Source organism: Lipotes vexillifer, unplaced genomic scaffold (genome assembly GCF_000442215.2).
Source record: "Lipotes vexillifer unplaced genomic scaffold, Lipotes_vexillifer_v1.1 scaffold564, whole genome shotgun sequence".
NCBI classification, from domain to species: Eukaryota; Metazoa; Chordata; class Mammalia; order Artiodactyla; family Lipotidae; genus Lipotes; species Lipotes vexillifer.
Genome location: NW_006787829.1, coordinates 3,001,250 through 3,019,365, shown reverse-complemented (window position 1 = coordinate 3,019,365; position 18,116 = coordinate 3,001,250). Strand labels below are relative to the sequence as shown.

At 33.7% G+C, this 18,116-nt stretch overlaps 1 protein-coding gene across 1 annotated transcript in view; it reads left to right on the top strand.

Annotated features, from left to right (window-relative positions):
• The window catches only part of CCDC102B (coiled-coil domain containing 102B), a 187,596-nt gene that overhangs the window by 59,135 nt on the left and 110,345 nt on the right, over positions 1-18,116 (top strand). The window contains exon 5 of the mRNA XM_007460867.1: positions 3,943-4,152. Coding sequence (XP_007460929.1) covers positions 3,943-4,152 — 210 coding nt within the window. The remainder of the gene's footprint in view (positions 1-3,942; positions 4,153-18,116) is intronic.

Below are 18,116 nucleotides of genomic sequence, written 5' to 3'. Positions count from 1 at the left end.
CAGGCGGACTCTCAACCACTGCGCCACCAGGGAAGCCCAGTTTCCAGACTTTTGAATGTGAGTCTACAGAATCACTTCTCCTGAGTTAATTTGCAACGAAGCAAGGATCAAAATCCCCAAAATATATCAAAACCAAAGAAAAACATCAACAAAATCTTTGCTGCAGTGTAGTACGATGGATTCAGAGTGTGTTGACTGCTATGGCAAGGGGACATGCATACATCAGTGGCTATCTGTTAGCGTGGTGCGGGTGGAGTGAACTCACGACTGGAATCAGAGAGACACCTTAGGTGAACCATGGCTTGGACTCTTTGCCCACCTTGAGAATTACTTCTAATCTTAGAACTCCAGTTTCCTCCTGTGTAGCACATACAAATTTACAGGATTATTGTAAGGATAAGAAATAACCTATATAGCTCTTTACCAGGAATAGATTAGGTCCTCAGTAAAAGGGTAATCATCTCCTACTGCTAGGAAATAACAAGCTTCCTGCTTTTTACCTCTTATTTCCAAAATCACAGTGCTTGTAATGAGGTTTTATAGCTGACTTGTCTGAAATGAAAATTCTGAATATTTGCAATCAATTACTGGAACATGCACATTGTTTTTAGGCGGCACTTCACTGGCCTGCAGAACGCCATATTGTGCGTTCTGTTGGGGTTTTTCCCCGTTGAAAAGGTCCATTTACAAGATGCCATTTTGATAAAGCATGATGAAAAATAATACACTATTTCACCTGTCATTACTTGAATTGGCTGTTGGTATGTTTTGTTCTTTAGAAAACATATTTATGACAGGAAATATTTGTGTTGAGTTTGAAAGTTTAATAACTATTTTCCCTAAATAATTCCTGTCTCATAACACTAAGCTGTAGGAAATATTTTCCATATTTTATAAATGAAAAATAGAGGCTCTCAGGATAAAAAGAATTGGGACTCAATTCTAGGTCATTTTACTGAAAATCCTCTCTTTACCTCACTGTATTTACCTATCACAAAATGCAACGCAGCCGTGACAGCATTAATAAGAGTTAAGAGTAAATGTACTGAGAAATTCTATTGACATTAAGTAATGGTGAGTAAATAACTGGCTCTTCTAGGATGCTATCTTAATTTCACTTTGTGCCCAATTGTTGTAATTGAAATACAGAGGAGCTTTTTCCTGGAGACTACCAGTATGTATGTTCTTCCTTCAACAGGTCCTTATGAAGCACTGACACAGCACGTGTCAGGTGCCAGGCTGATGAGCAAAATGACACGGTTCTGGTTTCATAAAACTTACGTTCTAGTTATCGAGTTCACTGCAGTCTATCATTGATGTCCTTTCAGCAGTATCAAGCAATGGCAATTCGTGAAGATCGAGCTTATAGATGAATATGTTTAGAAATTACTGAATCGTTACACTGCACACCTTAAATGTGTACAGTGCTGTATGTCAATCATATCTCAGTAAAACTGGAAGGAAGGAAGGAAGGAAGGAAGCAAATACATAAACACATACATATATACCTATATAAATAAAGTAAATGACCCAATATTTCATCCTTGGGAATAATCACAATATTACATTTTTTCACAAGAAACTCAAACGATTCTTAAATTCACCCTTGCTTTTAAGCATCAGTGACTACTTGTTTTCATACTTATCCTCCTGAACTCTTAATACTTCATGATTGGACTGTTGGATCTTATAATGTTCAAACCTATTTCCTACTTCCCTTTATTGAGATACTCCTAGCTTGATTCTGCCTCTCTGCCTTCTTAAACTTCAGGTCTCAGCTTAAGTATTGTTTCTTCAAATAACCTCCTCTGATTACTTAATTTACTGCAGGTCTTTCCCATAGCATCCAGGGGTTTTCTCCTTTACAAGATGCTGCCCAATCTATACTTATATATATACTTGTATTTTGACAATAGTATATCCAGTGCCTGAAAGATGCTCAATAAATATGTGTTAAACAGCTGAATAGTTGGATATTTATATATTTTCTCAATGTTTAATATTCATAAAATTGGAGGTCATTAAATCTACAAATGTTTTAGTGTTTTTACTCTGGCTAGAATATACTTCTACATTAAAAGTTTTTAGAAAATATTTTTCAATAATTCCTGTATTACCTGAAATTCATTTAAGAGTAGTACCCACTATTAGTTAAAATTCATAACATATTAGAGTTAGAACTAAAATGTTCTAGAATGTTTCTCTTGATCATTGGAAGCAAATCAATGGAATTCCATTTCAGTTTGATTAGTTATTAGAATTGCTTACAAAAATCCCTGAAAGTTTAAAATATTACCTGATCTTTCTTTCATCATTTTAACTTGCATTTAATTGAATGGCTTTTAAGGTGGTAGATTTTCGTATGATTCTTAGAAAAGAATAATCTTACAAGAAAGAATTTTGAAAAATGAAATCAAAAATAAAGCTGCTAATAATATTTATGATCCAATTTTCACAAAACCTTTACTTTTTTTTGATATGTGTTGTATACCTAAATTTATCAGATAATTGGTATGTCACTAAAAATCTTCAAATAGTAAATAATCACACATCATTATTTAAGCTTTGTTGTCATTACTGTTAATATAATTCCTTTCTTCAATTATTCTTTTTTAATTTAGAGTTTACTCATTCAAACCATCTATTACTTATTTAAAATCCTATTTGTGCCTCTTATCTGTTATTAGGTTTAAAACTGACTTCAGCAATTTCTTTTAAATGCCTAAAATTTTACAAAGACTTGACATAGCATCGTATTTGTCTTTGACCAAGAGTACGTTTATTCTCCTAAAATTAATTTTTCATCACTAAGTTGATGACTTTTATTACAACTTTATTATTTTCATTCTGATAAGTGATGTGATATTAGCCAAAAAGGTTAAGCATTAATCTTAATAATTAAAGACATGTCATGTTCTAAATTGCATTTTGAAATACTGCTTTCACCTCATATCCCAAACAGGCATCCCAAATGTCAAATCACGTCATCTAAAATTTGATCCCTTAGTTTATTATATTTAATTGATAAACAAGGTCTAGTGCCAACAATGTAATTTTAATTTCTTGTTTTTCAGAAGCTAAAGCCTCACTTAGATTTGGGAACAGAACATTTTCGACAATAATGGCACAATTATATGTGTATGAAAAAGCAGTTTTTAGACTTTTTTAATCAGAATTAATTTCCAAAGATATTATTGAAGTCTAACAGTTTCTTAATGTTGACTTCTCTTTTAGAATTTAAAATGTCATGAGAATTACTTTAAAATAGTATAATACTGTTCAATACTTTGCCATCAAGCCATTTAAAACTAAGTGTAAAAATAAGTAATTTTCAATTTTTATCCATAACAAATAGTTTAAAAATACCTCATATTTTAATCATGTTGCCAACCTCTATTCCCTGAAAAATCAAATTGGCCATTCACTCAGGTGAGTTTGATTATATTGTATAGTACTTTAATCATGGCACTTATGATATTTTATTACATTCACTTGTCTTTATTTGCAGTGCCTACAAGTTGAAAGCTATAGTAAATAACTGAATGAATGAGTAAATGAATACATGAACTATATCCATCCAACCAGAATTGCCCAAGAAATGATTTTGTGCCTTCTAAACTGATAAATATTCATCAATTGAGTGGAGATTATTGACAAAATATTATCAGTTTTTCACTTAATGTATTTATTTGACAATATGGTCTGTTTGGTTATAGAAATAGTGCCATAACCAAGAAGGCAGGTGTATTTATCTAGGGCATGATCTGGTCTTAGGACTTTTGTGTTGTCCTCAACTTTTCAGACAAATAGAGTTTTCTTTTTAAAAATTGTATAAATGGACATATCCATGAACCTTTCTTAGTGGACGCCTGTTTGATGGGTGCCTGGTCTTTTGGCAATTACAAATGCTACATGTTGCTTTTCTGTGTTTTCTGTGTTTAGCTAGAGAGATTGCAGGCTGAAAATACATCCGAGTGGGACAAGAGGGAGATACTTGAAACAGAAAAACTAGGACTGGAGAGAGAAAATAGAAGGCTAAAGTTCCAGGTGAAAGACATGGAAGAGCTCCTGGATAGGAAAAATAGATTAATTGCAAACTCTCAAGGTCCTGATTTCAAGAAATCACAAATTGAACTACAGGAAAAAAACAAGGTATGGGTACTCTTTGGAAGCAGATGTTCTCACTTTCTGTATATTCCTGCCCTGATGTCTCGTAGATGCTGCTTTAACTTTCACATACCTCAAATCTGAATATTTTCTTTTGTACTATCTCATATCTGATAGTTTGATCTTTTCCCATTGTAATATAAAAGAGATATATAAAATGTTCATGATAGGAAAAGAGAGTGTGACAAATTTTGTATGAAGATGTTAGAATATGACAAATCTGAGAGTTTCAAGCTTTTCAAAAGGAAGAAAAACATGAAGTAAGGGATGAACCTTTGTGTGTTTGGTTTCCTGTTGTAGCTTTGTCTCAATTTTCCACGTAACTAATCTTATTTTCAATGAGTATATTTCTCCATTAGTTTGGGCAACTATGTAATAAGCATTTGTCAGTAGCTATGGTAAGTATCTGCATAAACATTTAAATGTAGCTGGTTCACTCCTATTTGGTTTCTTTTTAGTTAGTCTCAGAAAAATTATTTTTGAGTCAATTAAACACATCGTGTTACAAATAGCCTTTATAGGCTATGACATAAATGTTAAAACCAGAATTAAATTCAAATTTAGACTTTGGGAAATTTAGGTTGTTTTGGAATTGTTTTGTCCTAAAGCCAACAGACATAATTACTGCTATGGATGGGATATTTTTGATAAATGGTTTTTAGACTTTTAAAATATTCTCTTAGTGGCAGTTGTAATTTATGTGTTTTAGTGTCAATATGCTACAAAACATATACAGTTTTGTTTCTATTTCTATTTCTTCCATGAAAGTATCTATAGTACCTTAATGCACAATTCTATTTTTTTCACTCAATTCCTTTAACAGTGAGTTAAAAGTGAGTTTGAAAAGTTCATATCTTTGAGTTATGTAAGTAGTTCATACTCATATGAGCTCTAATAGCTAAATGGGCAGAAAAATTGAATTCTATATTACTTTTCCTTATTCTTTGTGATTTTAGGGATTTATTGCAAATGCAAGATTAAATTGGATTAGTGTTTCATGACTTGGCAATGCAAATATCTAAAGTTAACTGTTATGGTCAGTGATCATAATTTTCTATTATACAGATTCATAAACCATCCGTAATGGTGTATGGTTCTGACATGTACACAACTGATAAATCTGTAGAGAAATTTTTGCAGATTGCCATTGTGAAAGCACAATTGTTTCGATTATGGAACAAGTTTTGGTCATCAATATATCTGTTTCCCTTTGGTTCACTTGAACAGAACAAGCATTTATTTATATTATACTCTGTGTCAGTCACTGCTCTAGATGCTGGTGATGTGAAGATGAATAAATTTTTTTTTCATTTATTTTTGGCTGCGTTAGGTCTTCATTGCTGTGCGCAGGCTTTCTCTAGTTGCGGCGAGTGGGGGCTACTCTTCGTTGCGGTGCGCTGTGGTGGCTTCTCTTGTTGCAGATCATGGGCTCTAGGCGCGTGGGCTTCAGTAGTTGTGGCACGCAGGCTCAGTAGTTGTGGCTCGTGGGCTCTAGAGTGCAGGCTCAGTAGTTGTGGTTCACAGGCTTAGTTGCTCTGCAGCATGTGGGATCTTCCCGGACTAGGGTTCGAACCTGTGTCCCCTGCATTGGCAGGCAGATTCTTAACCACTGCACCACCAGGGGAGTCCCAAGATGAATGAGTCTTTACCCCTGCCTAGCATGGGCTTAGAGTCTGTCACGGGAGATATACACAATATATCTATGTGTAACAATATACACATAAATTATTATCAGTATTACATTGTGATGATTGCTAAGAGTAAAGTGGAATGGGAACTCAGATAAAGAAGTAATTCACTCTATTCCACTTTGATGCCTTTCTAGTTATATCAAACTGTTATAGCATAAAGTGTCTCATTTAGGAAATATGAGGGCTGATTGGAGTCTGTTTGGAGCTAGTACATATGCCAATTTCTTGTCCTGTTAACAGGCCACTCTAAGTTTAGACCTGGGCTCTTTGGGACCAATGTAGTTTTTTAGCCTAGAACTGAACAGACCTTGGAAACTGGGAAGATTCTGGAAGGTCTGAACAACTCAGTGGGTGTGCTCATCAATCAGAAGACTATTCCCTAAGTGTATATCATTTTGATGGCTGGGAGGAGGTGTAAGCAATTTTTTACAATCTTCATTAAGAACTCAGACTCACCACTTAAACCAAAATAATTACTTGTCATGGAGCAGCTGTGGGTCAAAATCCTTGGTGCCACAGAGATCCCCACAGGTCAAAATATCAAGATTCAGATGTCCCCAAATGTCAAATGAATCAAAGCTGCATATGGAACATGCCAAAGGCCAGGGAATAATATAGATGTCATTATAACACAAAGCTAAATTGTGGTTTTAATATTTCAATGAAAACTAATCTATATGTATAAAATTATGTGCATAAGTACCATAAAGGAGAAACATGTATATGTATGTATACATGTATACATCTGGTAATTCTATAGGGTAGAATTACCAGATATCTAAATGCATAAAAGTACTATATATGAGTGAGATGGGCAAGTAGGTGCTGGCATATAAGAGACACAACTGTAAACATCACTCATCATCGGCCTCTAAAAGAGAGGTAAGATATCTTACCACATTATATTTACATCTAATCACATTTAACAAATATTTGTGGCAGATACAATTCTACTTGCTGCTCATAGAAATCTCCATATCAATAAATTTTGTTAATTTCTTGAGTTTTAGCAATCTCATTATTCAATGAAATTTTTATAAATCCTACTTATTTGGGAGGGGAGGACTTTTACAGTGTTTTTGGCTTTAGTATTATAGGGAATGCATTTTTAAAGAAAATGGCTTTCAATTTTAAATTGTACTATTAATTTAAAGACAAAGATTCTTCCTCACACGAGTGATTTCATCACAAAAATCTCCATCTGGTAGTTGCTTTTATAGCTTATGTTTAAGGCTATGTGTGTATCAATTTTTTCAATTGATAAAAAGCAGTATACCTGAATTTTTAATGGCTAGATTAGAAAATTATTACTCTAGTAGTAGCAAATTATTTTTAAAGCATAAACCACTGCCACAGACTTTTCTAGAACAACTTCAGCATGTGGATCTTTTGGTTTGTCATTGCTTTGGGTAATAGTTGCACTGTTCCATGGCTTTAGTATAATCAACAGAGCAACTGATATCTGATAATGGACCTTCTGCAGCAGTATTGAGGATACTCTTATCAGAATGAAGCTGCATTTTAAATGATGGCAAAGATGCTTGAGAATAGCTTTGGAAAACATAAAGGAATCAAAGTGTGTGGTTTAAGAGGAGAACCATAGAGCTACATTTGAAACTCTGACTCCACAGCCAATAGGTAAGTGTACTGGTGATGCCTGACCATTAGTCTGTGTATCTCCATACAACATTAAAAAAAAATCCACTTATGAATATACAGAAACACATATGTTGGGATCATTAATATTTCATATTTTTAAAAACATATTCCAGGCAGTCAGCAAATTTGAATTCAGTTACCTGAAATATTTGTTAAAAAATGTTCTTCATTTTCTTTCACAAGATCAATGTCACTAAAAATTTGAAGTGTATTAAAAATGATGGTCATATCTAAAGTAGGGTGTTCATGTCATACTGTAATGTGGAAAGAAATTACTAATACATTTTTAGCTCCTACTTTTTGAGTTTCCATGTTATGAAGAATAATAAAATAAAATATTTTAAATTAGTAAAATAACGTCTCCAAATAACATAATCAGATTAACATATTAGTCAATTAATAATCATTAAATACAATCATTTAAAAAATGCTAAACTCATAAATCTCATACAGACATAAAATGAACACATGTGAAAGGTTTTATTTAATCCATTCATTCCTGAAGAAACCAGTAAGATGTTATAGCCAGTTGAGAGAAGTATCTAAGTATCAGACAAGGGACAACCAGGAACGCTGAAATGAATTTGGTTAATAGATGCAAAACTGATTTTTTCAGCGAGGGGTAAGGACATAAATTGCACTGCCACCAGGCAAAATTAATCTGCAACTCTATGGATGAGAATAATATGCATTGCTGTGGGTTATCTAGAAATTACAGAGTTGTGTGTAAAATACCTTAAAGACACTGAATATTGCTGGTCCCTTTAGAGTGAGAAAACCCTACCTGGAGGACTGTGTTAGAAAGGACCATCTTCTCCAGGGCTTAGTGAAAAGAAAAAAATAAAAATGAACAGCTGTATGTACTTTACCAATTCTAATCCCTTTCTGAGCTCTTACTTGTCCCATTTCTCCCTTTGTTCACTTCTTTGAACTTCAGGACAGAGGATAAGAAAAGATGAATGAGAGAAAAGGAAAAGAAAAGTGGGGTTTGTGACCTCCATTAAGTGATAAAACATAACAAAACAACCAAAGAGGAAACAGACACATATAACCTAATATTTATCAAAATATGTCATCATTTTGCTGTAATGGAGAAAAGTAGAACTGCAATTCCCAATGATTTTTTAAAAAAAATTATGATACCTATCCTATAAAGGCTGATTTGCTTTCTTCAATGTATGGCACAGATTCTTGTGCTTGTGAAGCCTTAATTCTGTTGATGTGCGGTATATGTATTTCCCATTGCAAACAATAATTTTTCGAGTGAAATGTTATTGGAAAAAGTGGTCAGTATTCGACTGAGCAAAGCCCCATGGACTAGTCGACATGCCTCTCATGAAGAGTTTTGGAAGCTTGTTTTCTTAAGTCATTCTGGCAACTGATTCCCTTCATTCAGGTCACATAATGGGTCATTCTCAGAAAGTTAATGGACAGAGTGGTAATTGATGTGTCTCAGGAAAATGATGAATTAATCTGAAAGTGGAAAGGTCATCAAAGTCAATTCCTAATGAATTTACTGACAGTGTCCATTCCTACAACAGGAATGGCATTATATTTATTTTGCTTGGCAACTTTGTCTTCAGAAATATTTTGTTTCCATTCAGTGGTGTACCAGTCACACCTATGGATCTGTTAATTTTTCCGCATTCATTATTGTTCTTCCAAAGCCTGCTTCTACTCATAGAATTATTGAATAATTTAAGAATAAACAATAATTTTATCTATTCTTTTACTGTTGTGAAGTAGTAATAATTTAAATATAGAACATCACAATTTGATATTATTAGATATTATCATTTTATGTCTTCCTTTAGCTGTTCTTAGCCAGCTTTGTTCTCTGAGATACATTAGAAATGTCAACTTTTAATATAGTTTTTAATATAAACTTTTATTACTGTAGAGACTTTTAGATATATGGAAAATTTTAACCCTTTTGTATGTGAAGTTTGTTATATTTTGTTTATAAAAAATGAAAATAATTTATTTTGAGGAATGACGTGTATATCAAAACACTAGGCTACACACAAGACATTCTTCAAAATAAATTATTTCATGAAATTTAGAAACACACCAATGATTTCATATACATTTTAACAAAGGTGAATGGGATTGTGTGGTTTGGGCAGAGCAATGTCCTTTTGCCCAAGAATTTCTGAAGTTAGCAGAGAGAAAAATGCTTAAGTACGATTTACTAATGTCATAAGGAAGGTATCTACTGAAAGTGCCCCACTGAACTGAAATAAATCAATATACTGCAAAATAGGGTGACATTTACTTTAATATAATATGATTGCTTTCACCCCTTCTCAAATACACACACACGTGCAGGCACATACACATACATGCACACACACACGCAATGAACTGATTTCTACAAGATTAATTCTAAAATAGGAGTATTAGTTTTCTTCCTGTTTTGTTGTTCTCTACTGGAGCAAAGGTACACAATAAGATTTTGTATGTGTGAAGCATTATTTTTAGGAATAAATTATTGCTGGGTGGAGTTTCACTTTCTCTTACTAAAACACCAAATGTTGTCATGTCTTGTTAAATTAAAATTATGAATATTAAATCTCAGTCCACAGAGGTTGACACATTCTCATAAATGTGTGGCAGATTAATAAATAAATGTATGTGTTTATACTATGATTTTCATTATTTAAATTTTATTGTGTATTTTGATTTATCTTTAATTCTTGTAGTCTCCTTTTTTTTCTATTACAGGGCAAATGTTAGAGGACAACAAAGTCTGTAGGGTTAATGGAAGCTTTTATCATCTTTTAAAACCTCCTTCTTGTGTATCAAATAAATTACATTTTGTCCCATAACCAGTTAAAATGAAGATGTAAATTTTGATACTTCAGGTCACTTATATTTTACAGAATTAGAACTTCATGAAATTTTATAAGTTATGATATTCAGGTATGAAATTATATCTCATTTTGTATTTGATATGACTAGCATACTACTAATAATCCACTATTTTATTATAAAATGACTGGCAGTTCCCATAGCTGCTATCAGTTGATTTATATTAGCTTGATTTAAAGCAGTGATAAAAAAATAATATTTAGCTTCTTATTTAAAATGACAAAACACTATGGTTATAATATTTCTTTAAAATTAAAGCTAAAATTCAAATTAAAAATAAAACTATAAGATTAATGGAAACTCAGATAACTTTAATAGGTCTGAAACATTCACTATTTTTTTCTTTATTTTTCTTTATCTTAAAGTGAAATCACATTACATGAAATTAACCATCTTAAAGTGAATAACTTAGTGGCATTTAATATATTGACAGTGTACAATCACCTCTAACTGATTCCAAAACATTTTCATCATCCCCAAAGGAAATCCTCTAAGCATTATACAGTAACTCTCCCAAGTCCCCAGCAACCAAAAATCTGCTTTCCATCTCCATGGATTTACCTATTCTGGTTATTGCATATGTATGGAATCATACATGTAACCTTTAGTGTCTGGCTTCTTTAACATAACATAAGGTTTTCGAGGTTCATGCCCTTTGCAGCAAGCATCAGTACTTTATTCCTTTGTTGGCTGTATAGTATTTGATTGTATGGCTATACCACAATTTGATCATCCCTCCATGGGCTAATGGACACTTGAGTTGTTTCCATCTTTTGGTTCTTTTGAACAGAGGTATTATGAACATGCATGTACATGTATTTATTTGGATACCAGTTTTTAATTTTTTTCAGTATATATCTAGGAGTAGAATTTCTGGGTCATATGGTAATTCTATATACAACTTTTGGAAAGACCAAGAAAAATTTTTTTTTTTTTTAACGACACAATGTATGAGAATTCCTATTACTCCAGATCCTCAGCAACACTTGTTCTTTTTTGGTTTTGTTTTTGTCTTTTTAAAATTATACCCACCCTAGTGGGTGTGAAGTGGTATATCATGTTGTGGTTTTGATTTGCATTTCCCTTGTGACTAACAGTGTTGAAAATCTTTCTATGTGCTTCTTGGCTACTTGTGTGTCTTCTTCAGAGAAATGTCTGTTCCAGCCCTTAGCCCATTTTTAAATAGGGTTGTTTGCCTTTTTGTTGAGTTGTGAGAGTTCTTTGTATATTCTGAATACTAAATCCTTCTCAGATATATGATTTGCAAACATTTTCTACCACTCTTTAAGGTTATCTTTTCACTTGCTTGATAATGTCTTCTGATGCATGCAGTTTTGTTTTGTTTTGTTTTTTTTGCATACATCTTTTAATTTTAATGAATTCCAGTTTATTTTTTTTCCTCTTGTTGTGCATGCGTGTCATTTCTAAGAATCCATTGCTAAATCCAAGGTTATGATGATTTACTCCTAAGACTTTTATAATTTTACCTGTTAATGTTTAGATCATTGATCCAATTTGAGTTAAATTTTGTATCTGGTTGTAAGATAGGGGTCCAACTTCATTATTTTACATATGGATTTCCAGTTGCCCCAGCACCACTTGTTGAAGAGACTACTTTTTTCCCTATTGAATGGTCTCGGCATCTTGGTTGAAAATCAGTTAATAGATGTATGGGTTTATTTTCTGGATTCTCAGTTCTATTCCATTGGTCTACATGTTTACTATTATGCCAGAGACTTCACCTACCTTTGTAGTAAGTTTCAAAATTAGAAAATGGGAGTCCTCCAACTTTATTCTTCTTTTTCAATATCATTTTGGATATTCAGGGCCATTTGAAATTCCTTATCAATATGAGGACGAGCTTTTCCATTTCTGCAAAAAATGCCATAAGGATTTTGATATGGACTCCTTTGAATCTGTAGATGACTTCTGGGAATATTGAGATCTGCTGAATATTTGTGTTTCTCCAAAATTCAGAGGTTAAAACCTAATCTCTAATGTGATGGTATTTGGAGGTGGAGCCCTTGGGAAGTGATTAGGTCTGAGGGCAGAGCCCTCATGAATGGAATTAGTGCCTTTATAAAAGAGGCTCCAGAGAGCATGCCACATTATTATTCAATGAAAGTGGTAACCGCTAAATGTGTGATTCAACTCATATATAACAGGAAAATAGGACCAGAGGTTAAAGAATGAAAGAATAAAACTCTTATCCTGGGTCCATGCTCAATATTTGAGTAATTTTGGTGAAGTAATACTCTTTGTGCTTTAGTTTTTTAATTTTTAAAAGAAGAGTTTGGAATAAATACCTGAGACTCTTCCATTACCCAAATTCATGATCTTATTATGTTTTCTAAAATTTAGCTACTGATTTAAATAAAGACACTCATTCAGGTTCATGAGGACAATGTAATATTTCTTTGGAATTTCAGTTTATGTTCACTAAAATAGCTGTTTGCTCCTGGTACAGCTTAGTGTACTCTTTCTACTTGCTGGATCTATTTCTTTTTAATTCACACAGTTAAATTTAATATGGTTGTTGACATAATTGAGAGATTTTTCATTTCATATTTCTCTGCTACTGGCCATCACTTTCAGTTTCCCTATCATTTTATTATGCTTAATTTAATAGTATTTAAATCTCCACAGCATTTGGCAGCCTTTCTAATTCTCGGAAAATCGAGGAGAGGTTGCATCAATACATCAGTAACTAATAAGAATCATCTCTTTGCTTTTTAACCAACTTCTATTTAATTTTCTATTACATAGTTTCTCTTTTTTTCTTTTGTGAGTGTGGTTCTGTTTTAGTGCAAAATGTGTAGGAAATCAATCAAAAATAATAATTACATATAACACTCATATTTCACATTCTATTTTCTATTACTCTGAAAGCATGTTACATCATGTACATTTGGTAGAATTTACATGGTGAAGAGAAGGAATTTAAAAAGAGATTAGATGTTCTGATCTCCTAGAGCAGGTGTTTCTTAACATCGCATCCTGATCCTATCTGTCCCAGATAGGGTGCTGTCTGAAAATAAAAATTCTGAATTAGTAGGCATGTGACTTGGGAACTAGAAATGTATATATTTTAAAACAAATAGCTAGGTGACTTCTTTGTGCTCTAAGATTTGGAAAACCACCAGTTAACATCAACGTTCTCAAAATATTTTATAATACCCTTTGTGATAAGTGTAATGACTTCAGGTTGGCTCTGATTTGGCATTACTGAAGTTTGTGTCTGTGCGTGTGTGTGTGTGTGTGTGTGTGTGTGTGTGTGTGTGTGTAACTTTAGGGAGGATGATGATTGGGGTAAATATCATCTGTTAATGGTAATTTTTAATTATTTATTTTCAAGGATGTTTTATACACTTTATAGTTAATTTAAATAAATATCAGAAATGAAATTTATTTTCTAATCTGCTACACCAGTGCTTGAAAATCTGGTTCTCTTTGCATTGGAGGCATGTTGGTGGCTGTTTTAGTGGCATGTCCTTGACAGTGTGGAGGACAAGCAGTGAAACGTGAGAGGTCTGCCATGCCAGGGTGAGGCAGGTTTAGGGGAGCAGTAACGTATGGAGAAATAATTAGCTGGCTGAGTCTGTATTACAAGAATAATTTTACCTTTAGCCAGTTGAAATTAATTATCCTACCTTAAGCCAGATAGAATTAATTCAGTTTCTCCCAAAGAAACTGTGTATTTGGCGTGATTAGGGGGTGGGGTGTAGCTGGAGTGTTTTTTACCCGTATTAACGAGCATCTTATAATTAGTACTATGTCCTTTGGCTCTATGTACAATACAAGAAAAAAGAAAAAAAATTCAGATCTACAAATTTTTAAAACCCAAATGTGTCCTTCTCTCCAGATAATTATCTGAGTTTTAATGTTTTCTAGTCTATATTTGAATGAGTCACTGCTTATTAGCCTAACCTGTACCATATAAGAAATGTCCCTCTTATTCTTTCTTCTTGTTAGATTTGTCTTATCCACTTTTTGCTTATTAGCAGGTAATCCATTTTAAGAAAAAAAACATCAATTTCAGTCTGCTTTTAGTTTTAATAGCTGTATAAGAAGTATAAATGAAGAATTTTTTTTCAAAAGGAGTTAAAAGGATTTTCAGGGTTTTTCCTGGGATGTAGGGAACACGAGCTTTCAAATGTTGTAATCCATCTCTCTACTTATTTCACATGTTTGTAACATATAATTTACAAAGAATAAAAAAATAACATTAAGACATGATTTTATAAAAGGTTCAAATTATCTCATCCTATCTAGTGTAGGTATAAGAAATTTCATTTAAAGCCAGGTAGCACCTACTTTCATTAGTCTATTGATTTAATCCACAAACATTTACTGAATTCTGTATCACTCAGAGTTCGGGTGTAGGGATCAGAAAATAGATAAATAACAAAAGTATACAATGCAAGGAATCAGATGATTTCAAAGGATTGGGGGAGCAGACTCTGCTTTGGACGTACAAGAAAGACTCCTGGTAGACCACCATGGAATGAGCCTAACTACAGAATGGGTTCCCCCGGGAAGTTATCAGGAGGACATGGGGCTTGGCTGTCCCTGTTTCATCCATACCTCCATGATCACTCCACCTTAGCTACAAGCTGGGGGTAAGGAAGTCACCCATAGCATTGGGCCTTCTAGCTCTGTAACTTCTTGTTGACTCTCTTCCCACTGAAATCAGCTCCAAATCCAAGCCTTGCTTGAGAGCGTCTCTTTTCCAGCATCTAAATCTTAATCTGAAACTCTAGCTACAAGAGACTCAGGAAAACACAAATGTTTAGCATTACAAAAGGGAGAACTAGAAGGAGCCTGGAAAAATGTTGATATAGTCCATCTATTGTATGTTTCAGACAGACACAGTGTAGATAGGGGATATAAGGGTGGCAAGACACACACTATTACAGCTGTCCTCCTGAAAACTACAGTCAAATCAAATCATCAGCATAGAGATCTACAATGGTGACTCTGTTAAATGCTACATATTAGTAGATTCATGTCATTGCTTCTTCCTGGGAAATGATGATTCAGATTGAGATCAGAAAGATGGAAGGAAATAGTTACCTGGAAGAGTGATATAAGAGCATTCCACACCAAGTGAAGAGGACAAGAGCTCATTTGCTACTGGTGAAGTTTGTATCTTTTGGGGGAAATTAAGTTCCTTGAAAACTACTAATTTTCTTTTCTTTTCTTTTCTTTTCTTCTCTTCTCTTTTTTCTTTTCTGAGATCATTTTAAGTGTCTCATGGCTTTGGGGAGAGATACTTGGAAAAAAGCTGAGGTTCTGAGACTCTGCAGTCTGTGTCTACTGTCTCCCAAGTCCCTAGGCTGGTGATAGAATTTCAAGGAATGCTGGTGAGTCTAGGGAGGAGACCTGCTCAGCCAGAGTTCATGTGCCGTGGAAGTGGTAGGGCAAGCACAAAGAAAGGGTCATTGGATCTCCTAAATTAACCTCCTAACTACGCCCCCGGAAGGATCTGGCAGTTATACCTTCTTAGTTGGTGCAGCTAAAGGAATTGTTATGTTATGATCTTTTCAAGTTGCTTTATCCTTAGATCCTGTTGTTCTCTGTCCAAATGTATCAGCACTGAAATTAAAGTACCTTTGTATATTGTTTTAGGGACTTCCTCCATGAATTCAGATTATTCTTGGTGTATGCTAATGACTTAGTTTAGTTTCTTTAATTATCAAGCCTGTGTCAAATGGTTATTTTGGACATTTTCTGTTACCATCCTCTGCAAAATACTTGTTGATTACTTATTTACCTAAGAATGGCAATGTTTTGCTCTGAATCTTTATCTCTTTCTATTCCAAAAGCCTGAAGTACAATCAGTGTTTGCCTCACCATAGAAACACAGAGTTATTTTTATTGGTATACAACCTGAAAATAAATCTCAAGTAGAAAATGGACAGGGTGACACTGTCACTCCTGACATAAGAGTATGCCCACTCCTTTTGTTTGCCATATGCATACTATAGAAACACATATTACATTTTCCCCTCTTTATACACAAAGACATGCAGAGCTACATATACACAAGACATTGTCACATATACATATGACAATGTGGTAGGCCAAATAGTGATAAATCCAATATGATAAAGACAAGTAAGAAGTTCCTAATTTTTTTTTTTTAGAATAATGACATGGTCACCTGAGATCAGAAGATATAAAATCTACACATAAATCTTTATTTTATCAAAGCAAAACTTAGAAAATTAAATACTTTTGGAGATACAACACTCATTTTGTCTTCTAAAGCCTCGTGGATGGTTGTTGTTTACGGACCCCTAACCTCTATTCACCCGGCTTCTACTTAACATGCATTGGTTTCCCTCTAGGTTCAACTCCATCCCCAAATTTCAGGCCCCATCTTGTGGGTAGGGCTGACACCCCCACTACCTCTAGGTCGGGTAAGTGATTCATCTTTAGCTAATCAAAATATTTAAGTTTTCTGGGCACACACACTAGTATGGGCAAGTAACCATAACAGAGACAATTTAGTGTAATGATGCTTAGACTTTTCAGAGACACATTTTCTTGTCTGTTAAAATTAAACCTGAGAAAATATAGCCTTAGAGCTGTAAAAGCCATCTTCCCATCACATGGAGCCACCTGGAAAAGCGAGAGCAGAAGCCTCGAGAGGGACTTGACCAGGAGATACACTGAGCCTCGGCCTTCCACATGGCCTGGATTAAGATGCCCCTGGGATTATCAGTTATTTGTGTCAAGGAATTTTCTTCTTCATTTAAGAAAATTTGAAATGAGTTCCCAATAAATTCCAATACATCAAAATTTATTTTCTAATAAATTAAAACCATTGCAGTATTAAAAGCAAATATATTCTTTATAATAAGCAGTTTTTAAAGGAAAATAGAGTTTAAGTAGGTTTAAAACAAACTCTTCTATTTCAAGAGAAATCAGGGAATTAAGATATGCAAGTGGTATTTGGCTTCTAGCTATCAAGTATGTGTTATATATAAAAAGAAAAGGGAAAGGCATGATCACAATCACATACACAGGCGTGCTTAATAATACATGTGAAATATGGGTAGATTTTTTTTCATATGTGTGTTGGAGAAAACTACTCCCTAATGTATTTTATATTTTTATATCTATTTGGAGAGGTGTATTCCATGATATAGATTATATTTTTATTACTTATAAATGGCATAACATTAAATAATTTCCCCAACTGCTAGTTACCAACACAATATATTTAAAGTGACAATGAAACTAGGTTATTCAGTATCTATGTAAATATCTGGACAGTAGTAGAGGGATTGAAAAACTTATATTGACCACATTCTTATTAGCAGAAATCTAGACTTCTCTATAGCAAAACCTGAGAGAGATAAGTATAAATTTCTTACCTATGTTGAGCTGAAAAACATTGGCTTCCTCATAAACTCTACCACGCATATTTCAGCAATTAAATTTTTTAAATTTGGACATTCAGAAGCAGCATTTCAGTGTCTGGAAAAACTATTCATCTTGTTAAAGTAGTGATCATACTGGAATATGAGGAGATTTAACGTACAGAACTGTGTTTCCCTGAAAGTCTTTTTATTCTTCTAGAGGTACACAATGCGAAGTTGAACTCTGCTGCAAATTTAGTGCCAAACAAAAATTTTCTCTTCCTAGTTAAGTCCTGAATTCGTTATGAAAATCCGCTTAGTATTTGTAGATGTGAGGGTGAGGTAGTAATACAGTTTCTCC